The following is a 14,812-nucleotide window of genomic DNA, read 5'->3' as shown; positions in this document are numbered from 1 at the left end:
TAACTTGCTCTTACTTATAGATTTTTTTTGGTTTTCTTTCTAAATTACAGCAACTAGTAGTTATTTAAGAACTTACAATTGTTTCCATTTTGGAGAGAACTCATTTTAGGGTCACATTAGTTACCAAAGCCATTTAAATTCTGCTTTGCTGGAAACACTTGTACAAACTGATAGTCTAGATGTAAATTATTTATTTCAAATTGAATTGGTTGTGCTTTTTACTTAGAAAAAAAAGCATACTAACCACAAGATTACATTTTTTATTTTCTTTAGATGCTTGCCAATCTAGCAAGAGATTTTACTCTAAAAGATTGCTTTTTTGTTACTGGCGATTGGCCCACCAGCTTTGAAAATTCAGAAGCTTTGCATTTTGAAAAAAGACCAAGATAAGCTGGAGAGTTAAACATAATGCTGAGTGCATGCCAGCGTGTGCTATACATGCTATATATATATATATATATATACACACACACACACACATATATAATGGTGAAGCATTTTAAGTCATCTTACTGATATTCTTCATATTCTCTCTATGCAATATTTAATATAATGTGATCAGTTTTATTCCTTTTAGCTGGTGAATATGCAGTTTTTAATAACATCTGCTACATGGTGGTTATAAGGGTGAACTAATATTTGGACAACTTCTGTTTAAATGTAGCTTATAGTATGAATCAATATTTTAGAAATACTATCCCTGAACTTCTGCTCTTCCTTTGCTAAATTTGCAGTGGAGCTGTGTACAGATCGATCTGAGTTTGGCATTTCTACAGGCATGACTGAGGACTTTACAGATATGGCAATATTTTCATTTCTCTAGTTTGATGGCAAACTAATATTCCTTGATCATATTGGCAGTAGACTAAATACCAGTTTGGAAATGCAACTGGCCAAGGAGGTTGTAGTAAATTAAATTTCAACAGAGTTTTGTATGCCAAGATAGCATTCAAGTGTATATAGACATATGTGAGGATGTGGGTTTCTTGACACAGATGGGGCAAAACAAACCTTGGATATTTCAGGCTCAGGAAAGGAATGCAATCAGGATCTCAAATATGTTTGAACTATAGCTTTTAGTCCATTGATAAGATACAGTTGAAAGATTTGGAATGCTAAGAAAAGGATTTAATAGAGCTTATGTTACTGATGGGGGAAAAAGGCTAAAACAAACACATCAGTCTCATGCTTTTTACCAATGAGCTCTTCTGCTGGAGATAACAAAAGTTCTTCTTGGCTGAGAAATATTTGAATATTGTAGATTATATTTTTACATGTTGCATAGGCTTTACTTTGTATATGTATATATATACTGCAGAAATTATATTTCTGTTCAAAGAATACTCCAGTCAGTCTGACTCAGAGGTGAACTCTTAACTCAAGGTGCTGATTTTCCAGAAAAAGCTACCGCTGAGATCTTGCCCCTTCTCCAGCAGCTAACTCTCTGTGTATTAACTAGACTCTAAGTGTGCAGGAGTAAGGTCTATTTGAGCATAATTAAGTGCATGTTGTCCCAATCCAGCATGCACAATTCTCATAAGCATTTCATGTAAGAAAGAGACATCCCGGAAACTTTGGTCCTGAGGCTGTTGTAACAAATGTGATGCAGTGTCAAGGGAGAAGATTTTAATCCTTTATTCAGTTTGTTTGCCAGTATTAACATTTGGTCCTGTGGAGCTGAATGTTCCATGCTGTTTTCTTCCTCTTCATGTTTCAATAACAATTTTCATAAAAAGCGTGTCTCCCACTTCATGGCATTACAAGGAGTGGTTATTCAGAGTCTGAAAGTGTGCCTGGAAATTTAGACATTTTCAAGCAATTTCTAAAATGCATTTCGACTTGGCTATATTTTTAAAAGTGAGCTTTCAGAGACTGGTGCATCACACCACGTGTTTTATTTGAACAAGTGACATCAGAGGCAAATAACTTAAATTTTTGTTGAATTAAAAGCAGGCTTTTCTGAGATCTAACATTAGTTTTATTGGTATCAATTCTATCAATATCTAGCAAACAAACAAAAAAAACCCAAAAAATAGTTTTTGTCTCAAGCAGTAGCATTCTCACTGCATAGGATATGCAACCTAGATATTGCAGTCCTTGGTACAGGAAAACCGTGTCAAGACAGAGATTCAGCATCTCACTAAAAATTTAACTTGACAAGCCTTTTATCTCTGTTGAAAGTGATGATAAAGGACTGTAACAATCGGCATAAAAGTGGAATAGCTATTAAGATTGTTTTTAAATGTTCCAAATTTTAGAAACTTGTGAGATACCAAGAATTTTGTTGTCCCATTGCCAATCATATTTGATAGTTTCCCAAAGAAGGATACTTGAAATTATTATAATATATAACCTTTAACCTAAAGTCCAGAAGCTGAGCTGTGTTCAGAACGTGTAATAGAGGGAACACACTTTATCCTAAGCCAAAACACTTAGAAAGCTCTGTGTGGGAACACTCTCTCTCCCATTTTTATCTGCATGAAGGAATTCAGAAGGGCTCACAAGAGACAAAGCCTCAGCAGCAGCATCAGTATGCCCTGGGAAAACACCCTCATGTGTTCCAGATCTAACATTCTGGCTTTAGGAGCAGGCAGTTCTCTGCATTCATAACCTCTGGTGCTGTCCTTTGGCTACACAGTCAATCTCCATATGGGCCTGAATGTGGAACTCCATTCCTCACACTGTAAATGTTCCCACTGAATTCAACAGGTGTGTTTGCAGAGTAAGATATTACTCACTGTGAGTAAGAGCCATATGATATGAGACAACAGGTCTGGCACTAAAATATGTTTTTATATTTCCAGGTGAATATATTCTCACATGTGGGTTTCTTGTTTTGGCCTACACCTGTAATATGTGCAGAATAGTCCTGCAGAAGAAATAATTGTACAGTTTAGTGTTAGATATTAATATGTAAATACATATTGTTTTTTACCATCCCATTACTCATTTGCATGTGTAAATGCAGATTAACTGCTTGTGTAACTTTGCCAGTGAAAAATTGACTATTTCAAAATTTTACCTTGCATGTGTTCTGGGGAATTATGCTACAAGTCCATGTTATTTCTTCATTCAAGCTCTCCATTCTGTTAGAAACACAGTATAACCACTTGGGTCTGATTCACGGGGTAACCCTTCAAAATTACATACCTAATGATTATTAATTTCTTTGATATGTATTGATTGCTTCAACATTATTCATGATGAACACCATTTATTAATGTGGATGTCACTGCCATTGTGCTTAAGGCTGTCTACTTTAACTAATAGGATCATTAGTTAGTTTTAAGGTGTTATATTTTGCACAGTCAACTTCATGTCTTTCTCAAGGAGGTGAAGAATGTAAATGTATAGAAACTGTTTACTGAATTTTGAAAGCATTTTGCTGTTTATAAGAGTAGCTTGGGGCGGTTGGGGCTAAAGGTTGTTTGTCTTCTGAAGAAAAGAAAAAATTTATGTGATATATATTGATATATATATATATATACACACACCATATATACATATACCCCTTAAATCCCAGAAGACACTTCATTTTTCCTTGGACAAGTTAACGTACATAATGCTATTCAGTTGTCTTCAAAAGTTGACAGGAAGCCTGAGCTGTTATTTCAAGGTTTCCCTGCATAATGCACAGATGCTATTATTCATGGAGCTGTTGTGCTAGACTTTGAAGAGTGCTTATCTCCATAGGTGGTCATGTTAATTCCAAAATCAGTTCTTAGTGTTTCTGAGAGGATCCAGTGGTGGGTCTTGTTTCTAAGGGCAAATTCAATTCTGGATAGGGTAGACAGGACAGTATTCCAGCTTAGACCACAAGACACCTCAAAGTGAATAGACTAGCTTTGTGATTTTGATTAATTTTTAGCTCTGGATTACTCAATGCCCATATTTTCCTTGATTGGACCTGCTCTGGTTCAGGTCAGTGGGAGTTTTGACAGTAAAACAGGCCACATGCACTGAACCGCTCTCACTCCCAATATCACTGTGTTTTCTTACAGCCTGTGACCTGATGAACCAAGGCATCCTGGCCCTTGTCAGCTCCATCGGCTGCACATCAGCAGGATCCCTGCAGTCTCTGGCCGATGCCATGCACATCCCTCACCTCTTCATCCAGCGCTCCACGGCAGGAACGCCGAGGAGCGGCTGTGGGCTCACCAGGAGCAACCGCAACGATGACTACACACTCTCCGTGCGGCCCCCTGTCTACTTAAATGATGTCATCTTGAGAGTGGTCACAGAATATGCCTGGCAGAAATTCATTATTTTTTACGATAATGACTATGGTAAGTATTTATTTATCAGGGTGATTTTCTGTCAAATCCATAATCCTGTTGAAAAGTGTCACATTGCAGCTTAATAGTCTTCCAATAGATTATGTTTTGCTTGTGAACATTTATGGTTTTGGCAGCATTTCCCAGAACCTCAGATAAATCTATTTCTAAAATCCATCAACATTTACAGGTTTATTTGATAAAGTCTTTGTTAGAGATAGCTGATAAATGAAGAACTTACGTGTTTTTCTATTGTACCTGTGTTTATGAAGCATAAAACTTTTTAGCAAGCTCTCTTGTTATTTTGGACAGTAGAAACATAAAATGACAATTCAAGATAGAGCATGTAAGATTTGCTTTGTGTAGATTTTTTTATTGTGTGCTGAATCTCTTCTATTTCTTGGCATATACTTTCTGGCCAGAATCTGAAGCAGTGGTGAATGTAGGTCAGAGGTTTGGCAAGAACGAGGTGCTAGTCATAAATATAAAACATGTAGAAAGAAGTTCTGGAGAGTGAAGAAGGTGAGGAGGAGGGCTTGGACAAGACAAGATTCCCTCTGTTTTGAGTTCATTCAGTGTTCCTGAAAGGTGCTGAATTGGTGGTTTTTGTGTGATGGAGTAAGTGTGACACAGATGGTGGTGTCACAAGACTGCGCCATCCAGCTCAGTGAATCAGCCAGTTTTGGTCCAGATATTTTCTACAGCTGACAGGAGAACTGGAAAGATTTCTCCAGTATGGCAGCATTATTTAACAAATTTAACAATCTTTATTTCTCTGAAAAATTGCTTTGCAGCCACGCCTGCTTCTTCAGATGCATCCAGTATACATAAGTAATCATGACTGGCTTGGATGAGCATTTTAAAACTTATGTTCAAAGTTAAATCCTTAAGTTATAGAAAAATGCTCACTTCAGCGATTTACTGTGCATAATATCTGGTTCATTCAGGTCAGGTGTTATTGATTTTTGTTCCCAGCCTACATAATAAATTCTTAAATTAGACAAATAGAAAGTGATGAATAGGGGAATTCTTCTTTATAACAAAGCAGCATCTAAAAGCACCAGCCATGGGATAAGGAACACAAAAACCCCTACCACAAAAAAAAAAAAATAAATCTAAAAATCTCACAGCAGAATATTTTTGTTCAGAAATTATGAGTTTGTGTATTTAACTGCCAGGTGCCTATAAAGACAACTATAAAATTTTTATTTAAGGGGTATCTTTTTGCATGTATTTTTGGGTTTAAGAGCCTCAAGCAAATTTTATAATTAATATATTTGAATAATTCTATTCAAGAATACTGTGTTTCATTATTTAATTTAAAAACACAGTTCAGAGAATATGTTATTTTGTCCTTGATAGCTAGGTAAGAACTTCATAATGGTGTGACATACGTAACACAGATGCCTGCGTGCCTGCAAGGAATTAGTAGTAGTGCAGTAGCTTATTCAGTGACACATCATCCTCAGATGTGACCTGTGGCAAATATTTAGTCTCTGTACCAGCCTCTCTGGCATTCTGAACTCAGCAGTCAATGAGTAATGCCATACTAACCAAGACAGATTGGTAATCTGACTCTGATTAGTGATCACCACCACAAACATCAGGAAAAGGTGCAAAAAAACCCCAACATTCTGCATTTAGTGTATATTGAGCAGTCTGTCCCCTTTCTAACCATTTGTGTGTCTTGGTCATTTTGGTGGGGGGGTAGGTTGTTTGTTTGGGGTGACGGGTGTGTGTACACAGTTTAGAATTAATACCATGGATTTAATGCAACTTGATTTTTAAAATTAACACATGACTCTGACTAGAGCTATTACCTGTGCAAATGTGTTTCTTTAGACTGTATCAAGCTAAATCCTTGATTTCAACAGCCATCCTAGGGCAATTTCTGTATTCTTCTTTAGTTAGTTTTCTACAGTTTCTTTATAAAACTTCATTGTTGATTTCAATTATGGTTTCACCTCTCCATTTTTAATAACAAACAGAGCAGAACTTTCAGATCACCATCTCTATCTAACCTGAGGCCTCATTCTTTCCTTTGCTCACTGGCTCTCCATTCCTTCTTTGTCATACTAGAATGCCCTTCTAATTCTTTGCTACCCTGTTTCAGGTGAAATCATTAGGTTTGACACTGTGTTTTGCCTGTACCCAGTTTTTAATCTATGACAACAATTTTTCACAGACACATGATGACATTTTTGATTAGCAGCTCCTAGAGAGCAATCTTGCCAGATTGTTATAAATATTAACAAATTATATCACTTTCTTCCCTTTTCCTGCTATTTTATTGATAAACTGAAAGCATTTCTCATATGTTACCAGTTCACATTTTCTTTTCCTGCACTCTATTGATGGAAGAGGGACTAGCACAGAGAGAGTGACAAAAAAATTGTCATGGCATGAAAAGAGGAATTAGAATCACTTTTTTTTAATGGATTACAAATTGGATAAGTCTGAATTCAGTATTCACGGTGCTTTAAGCATCAGGTTGGACAGTATGATATCCTGAAATACTGTCCAAATCTAATTATTCCATGACATGATGTTTGAGAAAGGCATTCTTTTGATGGTTCTCTAGATGTGAAATATTTTTACAGAAGAAAACTATTCCAGCATCAGATGGAATTTTTAAAAAGAGAGTTGGCACAAGAGCTCCAGAAGACCCTGAGAACATTGCCATTAGCTTCTGTGCCTGTTTTAGAAAGAAGACTGGGAATGTAGATATGGGGTGGAGGTCTAGGAACAATCCATCCCTTTGGTCAGCATCAGTGCAGCTAAGGGTGGTTTCAATTTCCTCTGGAAGATGCCAGTCCCCCACCTCAGCTTGCCTGAGAGATTCTCCTGCAGTGAGACTTATTTGTTTTCTCAGCTCATGCAGACCTAAAATAAAACTCTTGCTAAAAGCTTTGATCCATGTAACTGCTTTCAGCAGTTAATATTAGACATTTTAATAGAACATTTAGTATTAAACATTAAAGCAGGTGGCAGTTAGATACCTGAATTAGAATTAATTTTATATTAGGAAGAGATTATTGACATGTTGTGCACAGCTGTCTGCAAAACTGACACCTGTGCAAGCAGCAATTTCTTGCCCTAGTGGTATTTTTTCATGTGCAGCAATCGTTCCTTCTCACAGTGTGTATCATCACACAAAGTGGTGTCTCCATAGCAGTAAATGACACTTGACAATGGGAATATAGATTCTGATATATGTTCATCTTGTTTTTTTTTTCCTCATTGTTACTATATTTTTGTAAGTTAGAAAATGTGAAAGCACTAATAGACTGATTCCAGCAACCAACAGAAATTCAGTACTTTTCTTTCCTATGAATTATTTTGTATAGTCATTTAATTTAATTATTTTAAACAAAATCCTTTAGTTGTATTACTGAAATTATTTCCAGTAATAATTTTGCACTGTGGAAGAAAATGGGCCTTTCATATTTAAAATAAATTTTCCTACAGTAAAATTGGGATCTTATCCAAAGTACACCCTGCTCTAAGCCAGTTGCCTTGCACCTTTAATATAAGCTGAAAACCTTTACGTGCCAATTTATCAAAATCAAAGTTTTTAAATCCTATCAGCAGAACTGCTTTTGAATTTTATCTTGCAGTCTATCATAGATTCCTTTTCATTATCAGAGAATTTTTTATAATAGAAATGTTTTCTGCAGGCCTGAGAATAATTTCCCCTACGTTATCCTCCTTAAAAATCTCAATTCAAAATTCTTATTTTGAATGTAAGTACATGAATATATTAAGTTTTACTGTCTTAACACTACTGTACTTTTTAACACTACTGTACTAACATCTAAATCTTAGAAACTTCAAGTCTACTTAAAGGTTCTTTACTGACTAGGAAAGTTAAGTCTTTGAAGGAAGCAATTCTTTCATTAAGTCATAACCAACTGGATGTTGAAAAAGCGAGGTAGAAATGCACTTCTGAAATGATATCTAAGTTTTCAAATGATGTTTCTTTTCCAAGAAATTTGAAAGTAGGCTATTTTAAGACAAAACAAAGAGCACCTTGATAATTGTAATAAACATATTTTCCTACTGTTGACTTAGTTATGCTAAGACTCTTGAAAAGCCATAATTTTTCCTAAGTTGTAGAGCCTCTCCAGTAACAGATGTAAGGCCAACATACAGTAGGAATTAATGAATGGGGATATGAGAAAAAAGAACATTTTAAACTTATCAGGTTTAGATGCTATTTGCTGTATTTCATTTAGTACAATTGTATATTTAGTGCATAAATTTAGATGAACTTTTGAAAATCAGAACAAGTTGTCATTTCCCCAATCCTTGCACTCTGTGAGCTTGATCTAGACCAAACTCCCAGTGCAGTCCTCTTCAGTATTCAGTGTGTTCTGTTCCTTTTGGTAAAACAAGTTAAGGCCTGTCCAGGACATGAAATCTGATTTTTTTAAAGAAAATTTAATAGTTATTAAAAGCATTCAAGAACAATTCTGCACTTCTTCAAAGGCCATTAAAGAGAGTGTTGTGGTGATAGAGAGTAGGTGGCATGAAATGCAGTGAAATTATGCAGTAGACTGATGCCTTTCTCAAACTGGTATTAAAATTGCTATCCACACAGTATGTAGAAGCCAAATTTACTTAATTTAAGCAGCCAAATCAGCACCTACTTGCTTCATTCTTAACTGCTCAGCCCAACATGTAGGATCACTGTGCAGAGGATGTTGGTGCATCTCCTTCTCACAGTCAGATGTTGAGACTAGGAAGCTTCTCCTCTAGTATGAATTCCTCCTTAGGAGCATCAGCACTCATTCAATGAAGGCATTTTCAGATTGGACACTGTAAATGTATAACTTACACCTTTGGAAATTGCAAAGTTTGGATTTTTAAAAAAGAAATCTGAAATCAGAAATCGCTGCCGTCTGTAAATATTTTTGAGCAAGTTTGCCAAGTTATTAATCTTATGGTTTCAAGTTCAAAGTGAGCAAAATGCAGTTTGACACAGCAAATCCTACCTTATCCACAGACTGGCACCTGACGGTGGCCAGTCCCCAAAAACCAACATGAAAAAGACGGACACATTTCATGGAACGAAATAGTAATTTTAGACCAAAATGTGTGAGCCCAGGCCATGTAAGCAGAGTGATTGAGCTGCAATCCCAACATATTGTTGGGTTTTATCTCTGTGGTGTATCAACAAGGGACAAGCTTTTGCAATTCGTGTTTTACTCTAGGGCAGTTTACAGCTCACTGTATTTTCCAGGAAAAAATGTAGATACTTTTCTGAAGTAGTAAATTCTTTATGAAAAAAACAGTCAATCACTGCAAGAACATAGTTGTGAATTTTGTGCAATTTACAGTGTCGGTATCTCTGCATTTCTAAGATGAAAGACAGAAAGTCTAGATGTTTGAAAACATTTATTTTTAATGTTTTGTTGCCGCTAAAGTAGGTAGAAAGATTCTGCAATTTTCCTCATGAAAGGCTGAAGGAATAAGACTTTTTTTCTGGAGAATTAATATTATCTTAATCCCAATACTTTTATTGTGATGATAGTAGCATTTTAAAACCCTTCTGTATTTTACATTAAAAGAAAAAAGTTCTTAACCCCACTTCTCTTTCCCAGTTTTTGGCTTAACGTTGTGTATTTCATCCCAGCATGCTTTTGATATGTAGCCATCACTGGAGATCTTTGAAATATTTACTGATTCTAGAACTAAGGTATCTTTCCTTAAAGTTTTTTGACCTTCCTACTAATGTTGAAAATACTTGGCCATGGATATTTGCCATTCCCTTAGGTGACAATTTAATTTTAACTTCTGTAAAGAAGAGGAAAAAAAAGCAAGCATTAAGACTATGAAGAGGATTTGCTGTGAGGCTGAAGGAGGCATTCCCATAGGAAACAGAGGCTGAAGAAGCAATTATCAAGACTTGGCTGGAGCAGAAGGGAAGAGGTTAGCAGTAAGAAAGACTTTAGTGGGCATGTGTCTTGAAAAATTTCCTCATGGATCTCCCTTCTTGCTCCTTTATCATATACAGGCGTTCAGATTATTTCTGCACAAGGAAAGGATGAAGGCAGTGGTGTGAGGTACCTGGCCAGTAGAAGGTGTATCATGCTCAGTCTGAGAGAGGATTTTGGAGAAAGAGACGAAATAAAATTGAATCTTAAGGAGAGAGCAGCGACATCTGTGTTACTGAGAAGTTCAGCCTAAGTAAACAGGTCTGTGCAATATGAAGACAAAAGAGCACTATCTCCATCCCTACCCCAGAAAGGCAGTAGTTTTCAAATAAATTGAGTGTAATTCTGTAGAACTGGAGTGCTATTCTTTGAAAATCCCAGCAAAACAGGGATTGTACCTGGAACCTGAAAGGCTGAGCTGCTTGCAGAAAGGCTACCTGCTGTGTTTTAAGAGGGGTGATATTCTGAGATTATGCCCATCTGTATGTATGGGCCTCAAATTCCCAGCATTTCCTTTAAAACCTACACAGAGTAAGTGATCCTGTGGACACTTTCCTGCACACACGTTTTCCAGAAATAAATATGATGACCACTGACATAGAAGGGCTGGAAACCATAACATTTTCTAATAGTTTAAAGTTTTAATGCAAGTTTAATAATGACTCATAAAAGAATCATGCTCTCTTTAATCGATTGCAAATGCTTATAATTACCCTGAGGCTGTTTTCAGCTGCTTGATGACTATAATATTCTCAAGTCTGTCTCCAGACAGTCTTAAAACTGTTTATTACTCATCTGGCTCTTTGCCAGCTTCCCATACTCATTTGCTTCACTCTGCCTCAATAAACATATAATTAATTCAAGCTTATTACTGAACTTTTTTTTTTTTTCATTAGTATTTATTACGTCATTCAGATAAGGAAAGGAGCATTAATTTTCATCTGTCTAACTTTAGTGTATCAGGTGAGAACTTCTGTCTCACAACTTGCATTTGCTGATTGATGTTACCATTGCAAATTGAGTGTATCATTTGGGCAACGCTAAAATGATTCACCTTCTGAATTATTCTGTAAAATTTCTCTAGTGGAAAAGTGGACATGCTTCTGCTTTTCAGCCACAGAACAGGAATACAGGAATATGCAGGAATACAAGTGAATATGTAGCAATATAAGAGAGTGTTTGTCATCCCCTCATGTTACAGCCCTTAGGGAGGGGATGGGTGAAGTGTTCAAAGGTTTCTCCTGACAGACCTGTGTTGTGTTAGTAAGCTGGGGCCAAAATAAAACTATTTTCTCCCAATATCTGTGCAGTGGGAAGACTCTGTAAATGAGGTGTTATTTTGAGGTTTTGCAGAGGTTCAACATGTCATTTGTATATGCAGCCTGCATCAGAAGACCAGTAATTTATTTTAAGAATATTTGAATACCAGAAGCTTGTACTGATATCTGCCACTGTTTGCTAAGTATTTTTCAACTCTCAGCACATTGTTCTATCTTCTCCGAAGTATTAAAATTAAGTTTGTAAATTTATATTTTGGCAACTAAATAAATGAACAGTAATCGAATCATTTTTTGCAGGTTGAATTGAAGAAATTATTTCACCATTGGAAAAAAAAAGCATGAATTTGGCATAATAACATCGTTAATGTCAATTAATGTCATAAATTGAAAAGAAAACTTGTCTCTGAGAGTTTTAACCAGTCAAAAAAGAGGAAGCAGAGAGGCAGGAAAGAGATAGAAAATATTTGTAACAGTATTCCTAAATCTTAGTTTATCAGCTTCACTTTTGTAGGTTATTTTCTTCACAGCATCAGTTCACTCATAAAATATTCCTGTTTCTATAATGTAAACTTTTAATCAACTGGCGGTGTTTTTTACGAGGAGATTGATGCAGAGTCAGAGAACAGTTTGTCATAAGGAAATTTGTAACACACATGAATCATGGAACAGCTTGGGATGGAAGGGGCCTTAAGAACCATTTAGTTCCAATGCCCTGCCATGGGCAGGGACACCTCCACTAAACCAGGTTTCTCAGAGCCCCATCCAACCTGGCCTTGAACACCTCCAGGGATGGGACATCCACAGCTCCTCTGGGGAACCTGTGGCAGTGCCTTATCACCTTCATAGTCAAGAATTCCTTCCTAATCTCTAACCTAAATCATCCCTCGTTTCTTTTGAGCTCATTACTCCCTCTCCTGTCACTATAGTTCCTGGGGCAGAGGCCCGCTCTGGCTCCCCAGAGCCCCCTTCAGGTACTGGAAGGTTGTTCTGAGATCTCCACATAAACTTCTCTTTGGCAGGTTGAGCCCCAACTTTCTCAGCCTGTCAAATATTCACAAAGTGTTCACTGCAAGGACACTCTCTTTGCTGTTCTTTACTCCCTCTCCCTCGAAGGGGATGCATAGCTCCTCACATTTATGAGAACCAACTGGGAGTAGCAGTGATTTGCAGGGAGAGCTAGTGAATGGTACACACAGGCTTATTAAAAAAAATGAACATATATATATATATATATAGTTTCTATTTAATAAAGACTTTTTTCTACACAGAAATATGTTGTATTGTACAGGATTTGCACATAATTTTTTAACTTTGGTGTGATTGAAAGCACTAGGCAGGGAAAAGTCATTTTTTTGCAAGATTGTTTCACTCAAAGACAACCCATAGAAGCCTTTTGGAAATCTCTGATGCAAACTGTAGTCATAAGGGAATTGAATGAAGAGATAGAAAGCAGGTTACACAGTCAAAAGTACATGGATAGAATATATTGCCATGTCAGCTTTCACAAGTGAAGCTGGTGATCACAATCTGACTTCCTATTTTTTGAGAAGCTACAGTAGCAACAGATGCTCTGAAGGATTCTAGCTTCATTCTTATTTATCTTTTTTTATTCTTTGCTTTTTTCCTCTTTCTTTGCAGTCAAAAAAGAAAGGAAAAAAGAAACTCAAAGGAAGCAGCTTGTGTCAACCCTCAGGTTCAAATCTTGCAGGATTTGAAAACTGCAAATGTTGACATCTTTCCCCCAACACTGATTCAGATGCTCGATACTGTCTGTATTGATTTTTCTTATTATATATGATAATGTGACACAAAAGTAGCTAATGGAAATGAAATTTCAACAAAGTTTTAAAATAGGGATTACAGAGACATTTGTGCCAAAATAGTTCATGTCAAACAACAAAAATTGAAATCACTTGCTTATATTTCAATTTGAAATGGAAATATCTCCAAAAAAGAGAAAGGTATACAGTGTAATTTTTTTTTGATTTTTCTCAGTGATACTTCTTCATTTTTCAGGGATACTAAAAATTTGAGATGCTTTGTTGTCTTCTGTTTTTATGTGTAAAATTTCAGAAAATTGCAAACAAAGGGGGAAAAGACCCCATTTGTACCATTTAAAACAGTTCAGTTTCTCCTAAGATGTATCCCCATTTCTTAGGCTGCAGAAATTCTGATAATATAAATGAGATTTTGGATGTAATAAAACATTTGGACTTGAATTTGCTTCTCATGAGTTTGAACTAATGCTATATTCTCTGAAGTTAGATTATCCAGCTGAAATGGCTCAGGTAACTGGTGCGTTTCAGCTCTGAAATGATAATATGAAAGAGCTGCGATATTTTTTTTTAATCTGTTTTAATTTGGAGGTTCAACAAATTACATATAAGATGATTAATGAGAGGGACTCCCACTGCTGTGAAAGTAAAATGAAGGACTGTTGCTGAATCATCCTGCTAAATTGTTGTTTTCCTCAGTCTGGATCTTAACCATGTTAATAGAGATCAACACATGCACAGGAATGCAAACACTGCACAAGTCTTTTCACGGAGCAGGGGCACCATCAGAGTCCAGCTGAAGCTGCACACCTCCCTTGTGTACGGTGCATTACTGCAGTAAATAGTTGCTGTCATGTTAGCCAGCGTCATGGAAAGAAGAATCACTGTGGTAGGCTTGTAAAGCTATTCTTGATAAGCTTTTGAACAGTGTTATTTGTTATACAATGGCTTTTCACATCATCTGTGCAAATAAAGTGGTCTTCTGTGCAAATCAGCTAGTGAATATTTATGACAGGCACGTTCACCTTTACCACCTCAGCTGAATCAGTTGGTATTTATCAGCCAGATACTCTGAGGAGAATGTTCTCAGATCTGAAGTGCCATCAGAGGGAGGATGAGCTAATGACTGTAAGCCAGGCTTGAGACAGCCAAAGTGCACAGTGAGTGCCTTGTAATTTAGGTGGAACACAATGATACAGGTAGATGGATTAATTTATTATGGTTAGTGAATAGTGACATCTTTCTCATCTCCTGATAATAGTGTAATCTGAAAATTTTTTTATGAACTTTGCATCTACTTGTTGACGTTTCTTTTTAATAAGGGTGTAAGAGGTACTTAGCTTAAGAGTTATTTAATATTTGCTGTTCATTTTATTCAGCTTATAAAATCTTCACTGCATATGCATCCTGGTATTCCTGTATGAGATACCTGAAAACCAGCATATTTTCTTCTAGGATGCCCTGATTATTGGGCTTTCTCCAAGATGGATTGGGGGACTTGCTTCCTCTGTATAAAACAAAGATGGCAAAGGAAAGGTATGGGGGGC

At 36.4% G+C, this 14,812-nt stretch overlaps 1 protein-coding gene across 2 annotated transcripts in view; it reads left to right on the top strand.

Moving 5' to 3' along the window:
- GRID2 (glutamate ionotropic receptor delta type subunit 2) overlaps positions 1-14,812 on the top strand; it is a 671,390-nt gene that overhangs the window by 390,458 nt on the left and 266,120 nt on the right. For both annotated transcript variants that reach the window (XM_005517465.2, XM_088056469.1), the window contains exon 3: positions 4,002-4,286. In XM_005517465.2, the coding sequence (XP_005517522.1) occupies positions 4,002-4,286 (285 nt within the window). The remainder of the gene's footprint in view (positions 1-4,001; positions 4,287-14,812) is intronic.

The sequence above is a fragment of the Pseudopodoces humilis genome, chromosome 6 (genome assembly GCF_049639895.1).
Source record: "Pseudopodoces humilis isolate 2021_Gansu_Grassland_sample_001 chromosome 6, ASM4963989v1, whole genome shotgun sequence".
Classification (NCBI taxonomy): domain Eukaryota; kingdom Metazoa; phylum Chordata; class Aves; order Passeriformes; family Paridae; genus Pseudopodoces; species Pseudopodoces humilis.
Note: the sequence above shows the minus strand (reverse complement) of the source record. Positions and strands in the feature narration are given on the sequence as shown.